General features: G+C 39.9%; 1 protein-coding gene across 3 annotated transcripts in view; it reads left to right on the top strand.

Annotated features, from left to right (window-relative positions):
- The window catches only part of GRM3 (glutamate metabotropic receptor 3), a 110,468-nt gene that overhangs the window by 73,335 nt on the left and 16,386 nt on the right, over nt 1-20,747 (top strand). For all 3 annotated transcript variants that reach the window (XM_090135174.1, XM_090135172.1, XM_031604108.2), the window contains exon 4: nt 996-1,851. In XM_090135174.1, the coding sequence (XP_089991300.1) occupies nt 996-1,851 (856 nt within the window). The remainder of the gene's footprint in view (nt 1-995; nt 1,852-20,747) is intronic.

The raw sequence follows: 20,747 nt of genomic DNA, 5'->3' as shown, positions 1-20,747 counted from the left end.
CATGGCCATCCAGAACACGAGTTGTCTTTTGTGTTGCTGTCACTAGTGCTGAAACAAACAATCCACCACCTCACTGTGCTCACATCTACTGTTTGGACTCCATAAACATTCAGCAAGTGTCAGTGAATGTCAGTGGGTGCAATTTTTTCCACATGGAGGAACTCAGTGACATATCTTTGCTTCATCCACACTTCCGTGTCAGATACCATTTTGTCAGACCGCCCCTCTGCTGTCATTTGTCATACACAACAAAATGCAATGGAATTTTGGTGGGAAGGTTCAACTTCTATTCCATACCACAGACATCCACTTCTGTCATGGTAGGCTAGCATCATAAAATTGGAAGTGTTACTTTCAATATTACATAGTGCATCACAAGAGGAGAACTAGCACACAACAAATCTGCCATCTCATAAGGACTACAGTCAGAACAGCTCAGAAGACTGTTTAAAAAGTGAAAAGTAGGAGAGGCAGTGACTCAATATATGAATAAATGAGGTCAGAAAGTGTTGTGAAAGAAGAGGTCTGTACATATGTATCCATAATATTTACATAAATCAGAAATTTGCATCTTTTTAAGTGTATCTGTTTATCAACTGCCTTGACTCTTGGAGAAGAAGAATCACACCTCTGAACAGGAAAGACATGCAAATGTCTACACCTTAGTAAGAAGCATAAACTGAGACAGAAGTTTATCAGCCATTTTTATTTAATTCTCTGTTGGTTTAAACAGACTCAGCTTGACAGAAATAAAGGACCTGTTGCAGATGCAGCCCAAGAAGGATTTTGAGGAGACAGCTGGACAGCAGAACAGATATTTAGCACATGCTCAGTATACTGCAGTCACAAGAGAATATTACCAGTATCCTCTATCAACATCCTTAACCTTTTGTTGTCCGAACACATCTTATTAACAATCACTACTTATTACTTCCCCTATATATATTTTTTATAAATATCACCCTTTAAAAATATTTTATTCCCCTTTATTGCAGGTGGCAAATTTGCTCAGACTCTTCCAGATCCCCCAGATAAGTTATGCCTCCACCAGTGCCAAGCTGAGTGACAAATCCCGCTACGACTATTTTGCAAGGACAGTGCCCCCTGACTTCTACCAAGCAAAAGCCATGGCTGAAATCTTACGGTTCTTCAACTGGACTTATGTGTCAACGGTTGCTTCAGAAGGAGACTATGGGGAGACGGGGATCGAAGCATTTGAGCAGGAAGCTCGTCTCCGCAACATCTGCATCGCCACCTCTGAGAAAGTGGGACGGTCCAACATCAGAAAGTCCTATGATGGCGTGATCAGAGAGTTGCTGCAGAAACCCAATGCCAGAGTGGTGGTGCTGTTCATGAGAGGCGATGACTCTCGGGAGCTCATTGCAGCTGCCAACCGCTTTAATGTTTCCTTCACCTGGATTGCCAGTGATGGATGGGGAGCACAAGAGAGTATTGTCAAAGGTAATGAGCATATAGCCTCTGGGGCAATAACCTTGGAGCTTGCTTCCCATCCAGTTAAAGAGTTTGACAGGTATTTCCAAAGCCTCAGTCCATACAATAACAGACGAAACCCCTGGTTCAAGGACTTTTGGGAGCAAAAATTCCAGTGTAATCTCCAGAATCGAAAACCACACAAAAAAACTTGTGACAAGCACTTCACCATCAACAGTTCCAATTATGAGCAAGAATCCAAGATCATGTTTGTTGTGAATGCTGTGTATGCGATGGCCCATGCCTTGCATAAAATGCAGCGGACTCTGTGTCCAAACACCACCAAACTGTGTGATGCTATGAAACATCTGGATGGCAAGAAGCTGTACAAAGATTATCTCCTGAAAGTAAACTTTACAGGTAATAACTTTGCTTTCAGTGCACACAGAATATCACTGTAATTAATGAAATATTCATTGGTCACAGTAACAGCAAGCTAAATTCCCTATAGCCAGTAATTAGGGTTCAAACTAGGGTCATATTTAAGGAAGGCTACTCCTGTCGCAGGAAGAAAGCATGATGAGAAACCTAAAAATATAAATCAGGTTGGTGTTTTCAACAGTAGGATGAGATGGAGGTGGCAACAGTACGTCTTGGAAATGTTACCATCCATCATATACACTTCTGGACACCCGTCTCCATTTCAGTCATAGCCAATTTGGCTTTTGCTGGGCATGTCTCAGGATCAGCGGTCATTTCACCATTTGCTACACTAGGCAGTTGCCTACTGTGACTATGCCAAGAGTTGCCTTCTTTACATAGTATTTGGGCCCTAAACAATGGCCAATGCCCTTGAAATAGTAAAACAATGATTCCTGCTATAAAATCAGACAGGTAAAAAAAAATATCTAAATTTGTGGGACAGAGTTATAATCTGTGCTAAAGATCTTTAAACTTTATGATCAAGTACAAAAAGTTAGATTGAATGTGCACAAAATAGTCATAGAGTGGGTGATCTGGTAATGATATAAGCAAATTTCACAAGGACTGTTTGTGCAGCACAAGACAGGTCTGTGTTTTGGCCGTCACAAAGGACTGGGTTTACATTTTTTTTTTTTATGTTACACCATAGCAAGGCTAAGTAGGTCATAAGCATCATGCCCTCTAGTTGTTGTGTGCCTAATTTTCTGCTGAAGCATTTTCTTTGAGCTTGCATTTCTATGTATTATTAAACTGATATATGCCTAGCTGACCAAACTGCTAATAAGGGAACATCACGCTGTGCTTTCTATGAGAACTAGCTCCAAGAGGTACAGAAGGGCAAATACACATCATACAACATGCTCAGTCTCAAGAGACCACCAGTAAAAGTACAACATTAATATCATTAGAAATTATGTGAAACTGTCAGTTTGGAACTCAGCATTTCATTCACTGTAAGATGCTATGGCCTCCCAGCATCTTACTAGCTGACTTGTTTAGAGTATTCCAGGCTTCATGAATCCCACATGCCTTGATTTCTTTGCCATAGAAATCAAGGAAGGGCAGAAGGGACTGGTCATTTCCTGCATCTTACCTTATTCCACAGGAGGTGATTCAGGAAAAGGCAAGAGCTTAGACACGCTCTGGTAATATAGGTTCAATCATAAGGAATAATAATGTTCTCAGAAAGAGCAGCTGGAATTTGAAATGTTTCAAAACTCTCATTTGAGTGTTGCATGCGATTCAGATGAAGCAACACACGTGACCAGAGCCACATTATGTTTGTCTATGTTATGTTGTTTTGTCTCCTCCTAAAGTCTGCTACATCGGTAAGAACAGTCACATACCATCTCATATGCGGAGGTATAGTCAATGTACATATATCACATGAAGTGCTGTAACTGTATTTGATTTATCTATTAATTTTGTGTCTCACAGAAAACAGCATAAAAGCCTTTTCATCGGTAGAGCCATGGAAAATTAGAAATAATCACCATGTCTCTTCCCTCTCCATATCACACTTAGAACGTAGAAAATATTTTGCTTACATTCATCCCCAAAGATATTTGACTATCTTGAGGTTACTTAGGACAGTAACAACCTACCCCAATGTACTCACCCAGTGCATTCATTCAAATCAGTAACTTGAACATCAATAATTTGAAAACATAATCTCATAATCTGATTTTTCTGGATTTAAGTACATACTTTCTTCAGTCCATTGTTAAATATTCTTGGCTCCATTGCTTGATTCCCAAAAATTTTTCTGTCATGCAGAGTTTTTAAGCACTCAAACATTTTCCCACATCATTTAGATGTAAAGCCAAGATATCTACTTTTTCTTTGACCAAAACTCCAGGAAAAGAAATCATTTAGATACAGACAGAAAATTTCACTATCATGTTGACTGAAATATATTTTATACTTCTTAAGAATTAGAAATTGAAGCTGCCAAGCTGAAAAAAAAAAACAAACATTTAAAGCCTGTCATTTTGCAAAATGGAAAGCTTTCTAGAATTGAATGAACTGTTTTAAAAGTCAGTGTGGAAGTCTTTCAAACTCTAAAGAACCCTGCTTTCAGTTGATTTCCTGTTTAAACTGTTAGAAATCATGGAGAGTTCTTTTCCAAGGGCTTTGTTCCATATGTATTATTGCTAGTTTACAGCATGATTTGCTCATCCTCTGTTGCCTTGTTATCAGTTCTCCCATTATGATGTTAATTCACGCTCTTACTGTCTGCAGTCTTTGAAACCAGATGAGTGATTTTTAAGTAGTGAAAGAATGAGCAAGTCTCCTATGACTTCTTTTCAATAACATGTGAAATTTTAATACATACAAATTTTGTCATTGATTTGCACAGAACCAAGGACTCATTTTAGCTATTTTCTGCTTGAAGAAATTTTCTGGGTATGTTGCTAATGCAACAAACATTTAATCAACCATGCTCTCATAGTTCCAGCTCCAAAACTGAGAACACGTTTTCAGTCCAGAGTAATGATGGCATGGATGCCACCAGCCCATCAGCTACCCTTCAGTCAAGTCAGACTGATTTTTCTCACTTAGAATCATAGAACAGTTTGAGTTGGAAGGGACCTTTAAAGGTCATCTAGCCCAACTCCCCTGCAATGAACAGAGGTACCACAGCTTTATCAGGTTGCTCAGAGCTCCATCCAGTCTGACCTTGAGGTCTCCAGGGATAGAGCACCAACCACTTCTCAGCACCCTTTTCCAGTGCCTCACCACCCTTACCATGAAGAATATTTTCCTTATATCCGATGCAAATCTGTCCTCTTTTGGTTTGAAACCATTTCCCCTTGACCTATCACTTCTTTAGCATTAGATAGCACACTCAATGGATGAATTAGGCAATAAACAAAAGTGACAACCATGTTTGCTCACATACACAACTGGTTATTTAATAGATGCCTTCAGTTCTGAAACACATTGACAGCTGATCTTTGCATGCATAAACATGCAGCAGGTAGCATCTTTCAACTTACCATGAAAACATCTGACAAATGGTCCTGAATGTGCTCTCCCGTCTTCCCAATACATTCAAACACACCAGTTTGGGCAAATGACAGGATTCAATTACGTGATTAGTGTGACATTGTGTAATTTCAGACATTTACCTTATACACGTTAATTAGTTCTAATCATTTATCAATTATAGTTAATGGAGGGTATCAGGACTCACAAAGGGCAATTCAGCCCACGTGAGATATGATTTGCCCCTATATCTGTTTCTGTTGACAACAGAAGGAGCTGAGCAACTGAGATTCTCACCTGCTGTTTGGCTAAAAGCCTGAGGTAAGCCTCCCAGGCACAGCAGTAACGGGATCTGTAGGGAAATACTCAGGCACCAGCTGATAGCATGGTTGGAGAAGAGGACTGGTCAGGATTTGTGCACTCCTGTGCCACTGCTGCTACTAACATGCTGTGTGACAGGTATTTCATAAACACCTCTGGGGAGCTACTTAATTCTCCATGTTCCTTAAACTGAAATAACTGAATAGAAATGCAGCATGGCATGCAAGCAAGTTGAAATTTCCTTCCTTATTTTCTGTGACATACACAGAGCACATATTTTTCTTGCAAGTCAATAAGATGTAGATGACAAATGTGTTATCCCGAATCTTTTCTCTAAGGGAAAGCTGTTTATTCCCAGTACCCAGTTCCAGTAGCAGGACCTGAGAATACAAAGACCTGCCAACAAGTAAACATACCCACACCATCTCAGTGCTTTCAAGGAGTTATATGCTGGTTTACCCACTTGGCTTTCCTGTGCTCTTTGTTCCTTCCTGAGAGCACAAGTGCAGCATTTGATGTTAGGAATAGTGATGCTACTCTGCTGATAAGGAGACAGTGGTTCAAGAGGCTGTTAGCTTTTATTGCCACTACAACAAAGTGTCAAACTAGAGCAAGGGGCTCCATAGAAAAGAGTGAGGAATAAACTCGGAGGGCACTCTCAAGGAAGGTGTGAATCTGGGGATTAGCCCCAGCAGCAAAGTTCCACATATCCAGAACCCCCCTTCTCTGATGGATGGAGATGTCAGTACAGCAACCAGTGCTAAATGTTTTAACTCCTTTAAGCCACTGGGATCAAACAGAAAAGAAGTACAACAGATCGGTACCAATTTTAGGCAACACCCACATTTATAGCATTCAGTGTCTTGCCCTACTTATTTAATCCTCCACAGCTAAAGGAGAGTCCATCAGCCTCTTTTCCTAGGTGACAGTAATAGGACGAGAGGCAGTGGCCTCAAGTTTTGCCAGAGGAGGTTTAAGTTGCATGTTAGGAAGGATTTCTTTTCAAAAAGAGTGGAGAGGCATTGGAACAGCCTGCCCAGGGAGGTGGTGGAGTCACCAACCCTGGAGGCATTCAAGAAATATGTAGATGTGGCTCAGAGAGACGTGGTTAATGGGCATAGTGGGGATGAGTTGGTGATTGGACTAGATGATCTTAGAGATAATTTCCAATCTTAATGATTGTATTACTCTGTGTTCTTCCCCGTATTACATTAATCATGTTACTCTGCTGTAGTAAAGTCTACATCATCAGTCTGAAGTCTACATCATTGCTCGTATTCGGCAAAATTCTGTCCTGTGGGTGAACAGAATGATCATTTGATATGAAAAAGAGGTTGAAAAAATCAGGTCTGATTTGTCCCCTTTCACCCACTGGAATTTATGACACCATTTTTATTCCTCTGGCCCTACATTTCTTTGTGTGGTTCATTTTTCTTTCTCTGCCTCAGTCAGCATTCACATAGTATGAAAATAAAAAGTGAACTTGCTTCACAGGTTCTCTTGCACACTGCTGCAGTGGGAAAATACATTCACAGGCCATTTCTGCAATATGCATCCCACCTATGTAGGAAAGAGCTTAAAAATTTATGTTCTGCAACAGGCTGATGTCACCTCAGTTCTGAGCACAAGGGCACTGCAAGGTCCCTGCTCTGGTATTTAGTCATAAATATTTCCTGTAAATGGTCCACTCTACAGCTCAGTATCCTACAAGGCTGGCATGAACAAATGACTGTGACTGCTGTCACCAGCAGAGTACAGATGCAGAAATTTCAAAGGCCAGATATAAATTTACAGCATAGAATATCCATTGGTAGACATGCAGAATAAAGCTAGATCTGATATCCCAGGCTGTGCAGCAGACAGCCCTGCTGTCCTCTTCCCCAGGGAGCTTCTGCTCATCAGGTCAGATCCTCTTTGCATTCAGTCAACTGTAAGGTCCTGCTGAACTTCCCTGTGATGCTCATATGTAATATAAACCAAATCAACACTTACACTTGAAGATGAATTGTTCATGGGAAAAAGCATCCAATTCCTTCTGAATCATAAAAGTTTTCAAAGTATAATACATGATGGATTTGTGGTCATTAAATCAAAGCAGAAATAATGTGAATTCCCCAAGATACTCATTAAAAATAAATGTGAAAAGGTTGTCTAGGATTTGTAAGAAAAATTAGTTTTTTCTCTCACCTTGTGGGACCACAAAGGTGTCATAGCATTTAAAAACTTGAAAGCATCCAAGTCTCTAAAAGCATATTTGAGATGTGCTGTTCCAGAGTAGAAGATCAGTTCTTTTTTCTACATTAGAGTTAGATTGGTACATATGCATGGAGCTCTAGTGAGATTTTGACAGAGTGGTTTTCCTGATATCCCTATCTGCTTTTTCCCTCCTCCAACTGCCACATTGCAGATGTAGCTGCTCATGTGGATCTGCAGTGTCTTTCTTTGGGGAAACTTTATGATTCCAAGAGGTATCTGTGCAGAACTCTTTTGCTTAGCTCTTCCTAAATCTTTCAATATATATGTTTATATATTCACATATGTATGGATTTTGTTTATATACATGTATATGCATGCATCTTTCCAACCTTAAAGATTCTTTGTCCACGGAGGTGCTCAAGAAAAGGGTAGGTGTGGCACTGAGGGATATGGTTTAATGGTCATGGTGGGGATGAGTAGTGACGGGTGGCCAGATCTAATGGCTGGCAACCTGTCCATGACAGGGGTGTTGGAACTAGACAATCTTTAAGAATCCCTCCAACCTAAGCCATTCTATGATTCAGTGGTTGGACTATATGATCTTAGTGGTCTTTTCTACCTTAATGACTCTGTAATTCTATGATTCTACAATACACGCGTATATAATTATGAGTGTACAATACAGACCCATAATTTTTAGACTGATATAGTTGAACAATAAATCAAGTCAGAAGAGATCTCTGGAGGTCTTTAGTCCAGACTCTCACTCAAAGCAGGGTAACTTGCAAGATCAGACCAAATTTCTCAGGGCTTAACAGATGTACAGGGGCTGAAATAAAAAAATTAAAAAAAAAAAAAAAATCACCATTTTGATATGGAACCATTTTATCCTCTATCTTAGATTTTAGGTATTGTAGTGGAAAACAATGTGATCTGCTCTCTGATCCAAATAAAATTTTTATTGTAACTTCTCTTGCCATGATGGTAGGCCAATAACCTACCTATTAATGGAAGATATTATCTAGTCAGAGATCATCATAAAACACTTCTCATGCTTTTATTTCATACTAATTACACTAATAGGCCTGAGTGTCAGGAGCAGAGGTTGAATTCCATTCTCACCTCCTGAGATGAACTCAGATGAGCTCCAAGAGCAGAAGCTGAATTCTGCTGACTATTCCTTCCCTGCTGACTCAAGCACAAAGTACTTCTGCCTGTTGCCACCATTCTGGGCATTGAGCTTCCATGAGCTTCCATGAACAAGAAGTGAAATGCAGCATTAGCCAGACACAAAGAAATAACTTTCCATAGTCTTCAGGAAGACTCTGGAAGGATGTTACATTTGGCCATCTCCCAGCTGGGTGCCATTTCTGGAAAGCCTGCAGACACCACTGTACAGCAACGGCCTCTAAATCATTACAACAGCATACTTAGGTGAAAGTGCCCTCATATCCCTAAAATAACAAGCAGTTCTTCATTTTTGTTTCTTCTAATCTGTTATTTATACAATCACTTCAGCTTCACTATGAAAAACTGAACATAAACAGTCACCAAATCATAGAATCCTAGAATCATATAATGGCTTGGGTTGGAAGGGACCTTAAGGCCCATCCAGTCCCAATTATGCTATGGACTGGTTGCTCCCCATCACTTCAAGCTGCCCAGAGCCCCATCCAATCTGGCCGTGTGCACCAGGATGGGGCATCCACAGCTTCTTTAGGCAACTTGTTGCACTGCCTTGCATCTGACTTCTAGTCAGTTTCATTCATATTAATGAAGTAGCCTCTAGACCTCTCACAAATCTATATATCACACAGTGCCACAGGGGTGTGTAAACAAGGATAAGATTAGACATTATGTTTATGGAACAACACATGATTTAAAAACTGAGCAGTGATTTTCATTCAGATCACATATTTGAGAGACAGAAGGCTCGGTAACCTAATTTCTCTAAATCACAGACTTTCTGTGTTTGCCTGCTGTTAGTTTTATAATAGTTATTATTTCATCTTTTGTTCCACTGGCAAATGTCATGTGAATCCCAAACACCTGGGCACAGTCAAAGCGCATGGAGGGGCAGAAGGATGCAGGCAGCTTTTTCATCCCCCAGCCAAGCACACTCACTTTTCCTGTCCCATGGGTCTCTACAGGGGACAGCTCTGGAAATACCATGGAATTCCATTCTTATTGTTCACACAGTTTGATCTGTGCAAGAATATACATACAACTGGAAGGCTGCTAATTCTTGTGACCTTGAAGGGCAAAATATCATGTGAGGAAAGAGTCTTGTTCAGGATTCCTACTTCTTATATTTTAATATCTAATCTGGCTCTGAAAAGCCAACAGAATGGCCATATTCTGTTCTCTTAATTTCTATAGAGCAGTTCCAGAAGTATTCTCATTTAGTCTCACTCACGTGGTGAGAAGCTCAGGCTGTACTCAGTATTAATAAGGATGAGGACAAGGACACAGGTAGTACTTTGCATAGGGATGCAACAGGACAGTGTGACATACTGGGAAAATAAATACTCTTCTAAGCAGTCCAGGTGTGTCTGGGACTTCCACTGTGTCCCAGAGAAAATGGGGAAAAAACAAAAGGAAAAAAAAAAACCAAAAAACTAACAAATAAACAACAACAACAACAACAAAAAAAAAACCACAAAAATCATACACTCAAATAGCTAGTTCCAAAAATAACACAATGCTACGTAATTTTTTACCAAATCTCTCTTTCTCTTGGCAGCTAATAGTTATGCTAGAAAGCATCTTGCATAGAAAAATATTTTTTCTCCTTCATATCATTTCATTCCTGGAAGACATTTTCTTCACCCAATAAAGCACATTGCAAAGATATTCCCAGGCTAACACTGACTTAATGGGATCTCATACCAAATCAGTATAGCTGCACTAACATGACACAGCCTTCAGCCCACCCCAGTGAAGAAATTTAGATGCAGATCTTGAACTCTAAATCACTACATAACACATTTCCAAGCAAATCTGCCACAAGATGACTGCTGTATTTGTCCCTGTTAAACGGTGGCCCAGATGAGCATGTGAACCTATTTCAGCTTTCTGCTATTGCCTTCAACTTTGACGCTGCCTATTTCTAACTCCTAGTGCAGAAACAATGGCTGAGCCAAGGATTTGCAAATCCAAACAGAAGTATACCTTTCAGATGTTTTTACCAAAAAAACTCTCTAACAGCATTCTTCACAAATTGACCTTCTACATAACTCCCATCAGCTGCAAACTGGATGAACTTGGCAGAGAGATGTGTTCATGGGTGACTTTCTTTCCCTTCCTCATCTATCAGATCCACATTTCTAAACACCTCTAAAAACATTTCAGAGAATGTCTGCTTTGGCATCACTGCAATATTTATGGCTATTTTGTTAGCAGATACAGGATATAATGTAAAAAGATATTTCAATGCTGTTATCTGGGTGAGTCATTTCCTTGTGTTCCTTTCTTCCTGCCATGAAAACATATTTTGTCTGAGGATGAATACAAAATGAATACAAAGATTGTTAAAATTCTCCAAGGCAGCAGGAAGAGCACACACATTCATGAACAGGGATATCAGAATCAGAGAAACTTATAAAAAACTGTCCACAAAACCCTGCCTAGAGCATGGCTCAGTCACAGGAGATATCCTTTGATTAGCTTTCTCACTTCTTGCTCCATGCAGGAGCAGTCAGAAGCCATTCAGCTGCCCACCACTGGGATATAAAGAGGTTCAGTAGCAAGTCACAATGGTGATTTCTCCAAATATAAGTCTTTAAAATTGAGGTATATGAATCATAAAATATTACTAAAATCATTAAGTTGGCTTGTAGAGTCCATGCAGCAGAACTCCCTTACACTTTAGCCCACAAGAACAACATAGAGCTCAGTGGTGGTATTGAGAATGATGGCTGCAGATACTCAATAAAAAGAAAGCAGAGGTTCACATACCTCCTGCTCCAAAGTGCCAAGCCCCTCAGTCTTGCATTCACTTTTGATCTCCTACAGTTTTACTTTTGTCATTATGAGTCCATCTTCCTACTTGCCAATACATGAATTATCGTACCTCTTCTAGTCTAATGGCACATAAAGTTATCACTTTTGCTACAGAAGTAATTCAAAAGTACTTCGGAAGGCTGAGACTCTCACTAAATGTGAATGTGCAATCCTTTTTCTGCTCAGTAGAGGTTTCATGAAGAACATATTCCTATTTGCAGACTCCTGACAATTTGGCACACAAGAAAATAAGCTAATGCAACAATTCCTTTCTACATATGAAATAGATGCTACTTCTGTGGCTGAAATATGAGGCTTGATTAAGAAAATATATTAGATTTAGCCAGAGAAGGAAAAGTGTTGTGCTGAGTGGAAACAGGGAAACTATCAGAATGAGAAAACAGGGTGAAACACAGCCTTGAAGAAATTTCTCACACTGAAAGTATCTGTCACAGAAATCCTGTGTAATGCCATGGCTGAGAACATACGGATTTTAAAAATGGACTGTGATTTGTAATAGATGCATCTGATGTTTCTTCAACACTGTGCCACATCATCAACCACACTCTTGTATGGGAAGATTGGATCAGAAAATGCACACATACATGCATGCTCTCAAAAGCACTCACTGTTTTTACACCTAATTAATATTACTTGATGAATGATTGCTGATTTCGCATTAGCAGAATGTGATGAACAATAAATCAAAAAGCAGTAATCTTTTTTCTACAGAAAAGGAGGGAGAATCTCATAGTGTTTTGGCAGCAGCACTGATCAGTTACAGCATCCATGGCCAGGAGACAGCCACAGGAGAGAGTATTTCTTTTCTCCATTTTTCTTTTGTTCCCTTTCTTGCAGAAGCCATTAAAGTCCTTGTAACTACTTGTTATCTCCTTTATCATTTCACCATACACAGGATGTTTTGCATATGCTGTATACATGTACTTCTCTCCCTTGATTGTGCCTTAGAATCAATCTTCTCTTGTTTCCAAGGTTGAATTCATTTAGTGATCAGTAACTGACTCTTTGTGTGTGTGCTTGTACATCAGGAGCCTCAAGCATCTTTCTCTGCTTCAGCTACAGATCTCACCTCCTCTCTTCCTTTGGGAATACTGTCTTTGTGATTCTTCGCATTTCACAGTTGGTCTTGAATTTACAACAAAACATGAGAAAATATTTGGTCATAGGCAGAAGTGCATTAGGTGGACTTGCTGGCCTCTGCCAGTCTAGGCAGCAATGACATGAGTAACTATACATCCTGTCATCCTAATGCTCTTGAAAACAAAAAACATGGCACCAAGTAAATTTTACCTATAAAATCTCCTGAAGTTGATTTTTTTGGTAATATTTGTGTATGGCCCCGATGGATGGAGCAGCTGATCTCTGCACGGAGATCTTGATGCCAGTTCAGTACATTGGTCCACTGGACAATGACAGACCTCCACCAGATGATGCCAAATAAGACAGGTACGATGCTATCAGGATTTGTAAAAAAAAAAAAAAAAAAAAAAAAAAAGTTCTGAAATAAGTATGTTAAACTCCTATCACATTTGCATGTGTATATGAATAAATACATCAAGGCTAATAAACGATCCAGTAACTGAAAGACTTTTTTTTACATCATCCTGAGGGCACTTTAGAAAAGTCAGAAGAGGATTTGAGGCACTGCTGTTAGTGTACTTTCTAGATCTCTGAAATACTTTATCAGTCTGAGCCTATCAATGAGTCTCTGCTTAAACAGGCAAACAAATCAACATTTCTTTTCACATTTTTCCCTGAGGTCCAGTGATTGCTGCTGCTGTTGCTGAACTGATTCATTGGAGCAAAACATGAGCAAAAATTATTTTGCTCTCCCAGTTTTATCTTTTCCTCCTGAAAGCACAAGAATTTGCAAGCACTAATAGGACATGCAGCATGCATGTTGCAGAATAACGCACTCCAGTAAACAGTGATGATGCTGGGAGAGGTGATCTGCTGCTTTCAGAGCTGGTGTGTGAAATGTGTGAAAAACCTAAAAAGAGGAGTGTTCTTACCCTTCATCTCACTATCTCCTCACTGAAACTTGTTGCTGGGAGACCCCACTTTCACATCTGGATTGACTGACATAAGATATACTCTATTGAATATGACTTAACCTGCCATTTTATTAGATACACATTTCTTGCTATTGTATTATTGTATGGAAATGAGGAAAAAGAAAAATCCAGACTCAACCCTTTGCAAAGGTTGTCACACTTAATGTATGCAGGGGACTAACTGAAAGTACTACTTTGATGATTTCTTCATCACTGGCCAAAATTCAACACTGCCAGCTTCTTTAACCTATTTCTTCCCACTGTACTTCTTCCCTCTGTAAGAAATGTACAAGCCTAGGATAGACGCCCTGGCAAAATTTAAATTAAATAAATATCAGCCACTTTTTTTGCATGCATATTGTATTCACAGGGAAAAATACTCCTCTGCAGAATCTTATAACATAAAATGCATGGAACATTTACGCTTCCAGCTGAACTCCAAGTTTTCTTTGTCGTCCATCAACATTATACAAAATGTGCCAAATGCTATAACTGAGCTGCATAATATGCCTGAGCTGAAGATTGCTATGTGTGTTTCATTACAGCATTATTTCTTTATTCAAGCTTTGAACAATCTTATGATGCCTTTATTTCCACAAAAGGTTCAATAAATTTCAGCTTTGGTTATTTCAGAAAGATGCTTTCCTTAGAATTCACTACTTCATAGTTTTCTTCTCCTATTGGAAACACAATTTCAGTTGTCAAATTTCTTCATGATTAGTAATTTTGGGGGTGATTGCTGAGAATTTGCAGCAGTTTCTTAACAAAAATAATAGCATAGAGTCATAGGATTCATAGGACAAGTCAATACCTTTATTAAACTGCCCACATAGGTGGGGGGGAAAAAAGTTTTGGCATAATACATCTTTTTTGTATCTTGTCTTGCATCTTTATCAGGCCTTCTGTTTCCGAACTACGTATCCTTAAAGAAGAAGAAGAAAAGAACTCTCAGCAATCACTCTGCAAATGGATAGTAATGAGGCTTTTTGCAAAGTGAAATTGTGTTTCCAGAAGGAAATAAAAATCTGATATACTGAAGATCAAGCAGAGCTGTTCCTTCAGAACAACTGAAGGTCAAAATTATTAAGCAAATTTTCCGATGACCTAATGAAATGGCCTTGTACCTGAAAGCTTGTGCACTTCTTCCATCCATAGACTGGTCTAATAAAAAGTAATGCCTTGTCTACAAGCTTGGAATTTGTTTAATTCTAGACCAACTACAGTGTTACTACTACTAGATGCTAACATTTTAAGTAGTTAAATCTATGTCAGCTCACCTGATCTGGGAGTGTCTTCATATCTTGCCAATTAGGAAATAACTGCCAGAGGGTCTATTTCAAGGTTCATTTGGTTCTGATCTCTAAGGGCAAACTATCTAACTGAATTATTCAGAGCACTGTCTGGAAACACCTCTCTAATCCTCAAATCCCCACAGAGGTAGGATGTTTTAACCAACATCCTTTAATATCTTAAAAAAACTTAATCTATTCATGTTTCCTTTAGGCCAAAAGGAGGAACGACAAAAGAATTTGCTAGCTGTTCAACATTTCCTTAGCCATCAGCTACTATACGCGATCTGGGGGATGCAACACGTCATGAAATGGTGCCTCCAAAACAAGATAGATTTATGCCCCTGTGACTTAATGTACTTCTGGACTCTTAGTCCAGAAGGAAGTGAATTAAAAAAAAAAAAAAAAAAAAATTAAATGTAGCCTCAGCTACATCAGAGATGAATTGATGTTTAAGGTACAGCTCAGGTTCCTATTGCTGAGGTTAAATGAGAATGTCCTTCATACCATTCAGGAGCAGGGAAACCCTGACCCCCAAATGTTAATGGTCTAGCAAATGCCAGATAACTCACCAGGAAACCTATCTGCTCTTCAGATAAAGGCATTTCAAAAAATACCAAAGGCCAGCCCAGAATTTACAGTTCCAGCTCCCAAGCTTTTGTACTGTCACCATAACAATGGCCATAATTCTTCATAATAGGATTGCGTTATCTTTGCTTATGTCTATGAAATAACCAGTTGGCCTGCGGGAGGAGTTAGGCTGTTTAAAGTTACAGTTTAATTTCCTTTGCAATTACAAGTTGATTGCTGGTATAAATTACCTTGCATGCATTTTGTGTCTTGTGCCAGCCATTTCCTAAAGTGGGTAATCTTAAATTAAAAGAGTGGTATCAACTGAAAGGCATTGCTATGTTGGAATCTCACAGTTCATTCATATCAATTATCAACCAAACAGACATGGGAAAAAGAAAAAGAAAAAAGAGGGAATAAAAAGCTTGAATGCTTTTGCATAAATGGTTAGGTTTTTTCTAATGCAATTTTAGCAAAGAACTTCAAGAAATCTTCTTAATTTCAGGGGATTATTTTTTGTAATTTTTAATAGTAAAATAGAATGGTTGAAAAATATGCACAGGTTTTTTTTTTCAAAATCGAAAGCCTTTGATAAATCAGAAATCCCCTTTTAATTCTCCACATTTACCTAAAAGAAACAATGAATTTCTAATGAAAATTACATCTCCTTGATGAATGTTTGTAGCTTAGAATCTAACTCATTTTCTCCAAACCCTAACGATCCCATACATGTCCAAGAGCTACACAAGAAAAGGAACAGCACACACCTAAAACTGTAAAACTTTATTCTCAGGGCAAATCTTTTGTAAGGCAGGTAGGTAGGTAAGAAATTCTTTACTCAGTTAAACTGAGAAGAATGGCAGAATGAATAAAATTCTCAAATCTTTTATACCCTTAGTTTATTTTATTAGATGTATCTGAGCTAGTTACTCTCATTACGGTTGGCCAAAACAAAAACACAGGTAAAGTTCAGCTGATCTATCTTACTTTAAGATGAACCCTAGAAATGTCACTTTTTTGTAGGATTGGAGTGTTGGATACCTAACCAGATAGCTGCATGGAGTACCTTTGCAGCTAGTCCTGGAGAAACTTTTCTTTGTCTGACTACTGCTAACCTTATGAGGGTATATGAGGTCTTAAAATTCCCCAAAGCAAGTAATACTCTAACCTGGGAGATGAACAATAGAGAGTTAAGTGGAAAATACATAGACATAGATAGGGAAAAATGAGATTTGCAGAAAACTAATCAGAGATTGTTGTAACCAGATGCAATCCCACAACCCTCTCATACAAAATATCCTTACATTGCCCATGTTTCTATACATTTTCATGTAGTACACTTCTCCATCCTGTCTAAGATGTTTCCAAGTAAAACTGAGCCAACAGATAAGTTATTCAAATGTTTGTGCATATTTTTTGAAAGAGAAGAATCAGTGTTACATACGACCCAAACACATCCAGAAATGATGGTGCAGAGCTTATTAGTGATTACTTGTCTGTGTGAAAGATGATAATTTAAGTTCATTTACTAGTTATTAATTGTGGAGAGGTGCAATCCAGAAACACGTCACTCCAAGCATTCCTTATGCTAACTTTCAAATTGCCAAATTTCAGTGTTCTTCCTGACAATCAGGTGTGAAACCATCAGCATTATACTGAGACAGAAACAAGAGTGGGTGGATCAGGTCTCCATAACTGGTCTGAATGTTCAGCCAAGCAGAAATAAGTCACTTGGACATCAGCAAAGAGCATCTTGCTAAAAAATAGAATGAAAAGAAAATGAAAAGATATGTGAATACTCAGGGTTCTTTGTGATACTTTTCAAAACAAGGCGTCATACACATAGATGAGTCTATTGGGAAAACACAACGTATCCTGTTCTTATATTATTATCTCAGCTCTTCCTTACAGTGCTGTAGTAAGGCATTGCCTAGGATATGTAACAGGAAGGAGTGGGGAGTATTGAAAAAAAAACCTATATTTTTTTATTACATAAACAAATAGCTTGTTTTTCTTATATCAGAAGTTCAGAGTTTTTGCAGCACCATCTAGTGTGACCAAAGAGGTTTTACTGAACTTTGCAGTAACTCTCACCCTTCTCTCTTGTGTTTCTTTTAAAACACGATGATCTCCTGGCCGAAAATCTTTAAGACTGTTGAAACACAGCACACAATATTCCTTTTCACATTCCTTTCTCTACCTCATGAAATCCCACAGCTTCACTAGCTGCCAAACCTTCATCAAGCTTTGATACCTTCTAGTGAACTAGAATTGCCTTCTAGTGAACAGTGAACCTCTAGTGAACAACAGCTAGTAAACAATGCCTCTGATCTGTACCTTGCTTTGACAGAATGCATGCTGCTAGCACAGCATAGATGCATGTTTTATGGAGTATGAAAGATGTTCCCAGATGTGGGCATGCAAGTCATTGTTGCTTCCAGGAAGTGTTGTTTTTTATAAGATAACACCTATACACTCAAATCCATGCCAGGCACATGCAAGGCTCTGTATGTGAAACAGGCCAATAGACATTGCTGGCAAACAAAATTGTCTGATTCCTAGCCTGGTAAGATGATGCTCATTTTCTCCCTGTCTTTTAAAAGTTTCCCTCTGCCTAAATAGGATTTAAACGTCATTGGTTTCTACATCTATTCATCTCTGTCTAAAAGATCCCGAAGTGATGAGGCTGCACATATTCCCTAAAAGACATGGAGGCTCTGGAGAGTGTTCAGAGAACACAGCAAAGCTGTGAAGGGTCTGGAGCACCTGAGGGAACTGGGATTGTTCAGTCTGGAGAAGAAGACTGCCTGAAAGAAGGTTGTGGTGAGGTGGGGTCAGATTCTGCTTCCAGGTAACAGTGATAGAATGAGAGGGAACAGCCTCAAATTGTGCTAGAGGAGGTTCAGGCTGGATATTTGGAAGAATTTCTTCTCAGAAAGAGTGGTGAGGCTTTGGCACAGGCTGCCCAGGGAGGTAGTGGAGTCACTGTCTCTGGAATCATAGAATCATAGAATCACAAGGTTGGAAACAACCTGTAAGATCATCTAGTCCAATCGTCTTCTCATTACCATTGCTATCACAAACTAAACCATATCTCGTAGTTCCTCATCCTGACGCCTCTTGAACATTGCCAGGGACGGCGACTCCACCACCTCCATTGGCAGGCCATTCCAGTGCCTGACCACTCTTTGAGAGAAAAAGTTTTTCCTCATGTCCAACCTAAACATCCTCTGGTACAACTTGCGGCCATTTCCCTGGGTCCTGTTCGTTGCTGGGAGAAGAGACCAAACCGCTCTTCACCACAACACCCCTTCAGGAAGTTGTAGAGTGCAGTGAGATTTCCCCTGAGCCTCCTCTTCTCCAGACTAAACAATCCCAGCTCCCTCAGCCACTCCTCATAAGACTTGTGCTCCAGACCCCTCACCAGTTTAGTTGCCCTTCTCTGGACACGCTCCACGGCCTCAATGTCTTTCCTGTAGTGAGGGGCCCAAAACTGAACACAATACTCAAGGTGCGGCCTCACCAGTGCTGAGTACAGGGGGATGATCACCTCCCTACTCCTGCTGGCCACACTATTTCTAATGCAGGCCAGGATGCTGTTGGCCCTCTTGGCCACCTGGGCACGCTGTTGGCTCATGTTCAGCCGAGCATCAACCAGCACCCCCAGGTCACAATCATCCAGCCACTCGTCCCCAAGCCTATAATGCTGCATGGGGTTGTTGTGGCCAAAATGCAGGACTTGACACTTGGCCTTGTTGAACCTCATCCCATTCACCTCAGCCAAATAAGCGATCTAGCTTATCTAGATCCCTCTGAAGGGCCTCCTTACCCTCAGGCAGATCAACACCATCTCCCAACTTGGTGTCATCTGCAAACTTACTGAGGGTACACTCAATGCCCTCATCTAGGTCATCAATAAAGATATTAAACAAGATAGGCCCCAGTACCGACCCCTGGGGGACACCACTTGATATCAAGGTTGCCAGCTGGACCATTAACCACCACCTGTTGAGCACAGCCCTCTAGCTAGTTTCTTACCCAAAGTAGTGTGTACCTGTCCAGGCCAAGGGTAGCCAGTTTCCGCAGGAGAATACTGTGAAAGACTGTGCCAAAGGCTTTGCTGAAGTCTAGGTAGACTACATCAACAGCCTTCCCCTCGTCTACCAGTCTGGTCACCCAGTCATAAAAGGAGATGAGGTTGGTCAAACATGACCTGCCTTTCATGAACCTGTGCTGGGCCTGATCCCCTGAACACCACGCACATGCCGTGTGATCTCACCCAAGATGGTTCGCTCCATAACTTTCCCTGGTACCAAGGTCAGGCTGACAGGCCTGTAGTTCCCCGGATCCTCCCTACGGCCCTTCTTGAAGATGGGAGTCACATCAGCAAGCCTCCAATCCTCTGGGACCTCTCCAGATAACCAGGAGCGGCGCAGCAGTCACCCCCGCCAGCTCCCTCAGCACGCAAGGGTGTAGGCCATCCAGTCCCACGGACTTGTGATAGTCCAGGAGCTCTCTGACTGTCTCCACCTGAATCACTGGGGATATATTCTGAGTAGCATCCCAGACTTCCAGATCAGGGCATAAAACGCCCAGAGGATAACTTGTCTGACTATCAAAGGCAGATGCAAAGAAGGCGTTGAGGACCTCAGCCTTCTCCTTATCCTCAGTGGCCACATTCCCTGCTGCATCAAGTATAGGATGAAAATTCTCCCTGGTTCTTCTTTTACTGTTGATATATTGGAGGTGTTCAAGAAACGTGTAGATGTTGCACTGAGGGACATGGTTAGTGGGTATGGTGAGAGCATGATGATTTTTGGACTGGATGATCTAAATGGTCTTTTCCAACCTTAATGATTGCATGATTCTATGATTCTATGATTCTAAGTATTTTTCTCCTAACTGACACAACGTGTGGATTCAAATGATTTCCAAAAGGATGTCTTATATCACTGTTTAAAATAATTCTTTTGTTCAATAATTTCTCCTTTCAGAAATTTCCTTCTGAATGCTTTCATGTCACCAAGAGTTGCATAGCACTGATACAAAAAAATGATAAAGCAACTCACCTATTTCTAACTGCACAGAAGCAAAAATATAATAGCTTTATACTAGTGGTTTATATGATTGTTAGAAAAGATGATCCCACTGTAAGAAGTCAGAAACAAAATTACATAACTCACTACATGAAAACTATGCTATCTTCTTATCTATTCCTGGTACTAAAATAGTCATAAAGCTGCAGTCTTTCTTTTGTTATTTGAACCAAGAGGAGTTTGTCCTCCACTTTTAGATGGCACTGCTCTTGTATCTTCCTTGCTAAACTGCTGAAAGCTGGAGTGCAAATCATTGCTGGTTAAAGTAATTTTTAATTACCCTTTCTTTTCCTCGG

The sequence above is a fragment of the Phasianus colchicus genome, chromosome 1 (genome assembly GCF_987193195.1).
Source record: "Phasianus colchicus chromosome 1, bPhaCol1.hap1.1, whole genome shotgun sequence".
In the NCBI taxonomy this organism is placed as follows: Eukaryota; Metazoa; Chordata; class Aves; order Galliformes; family Phasianidae; genus Phasianus; species Phasianus colchicus.
This window is presented reverse-complemented; position numbering and strand designations above follow the sequence as displayed.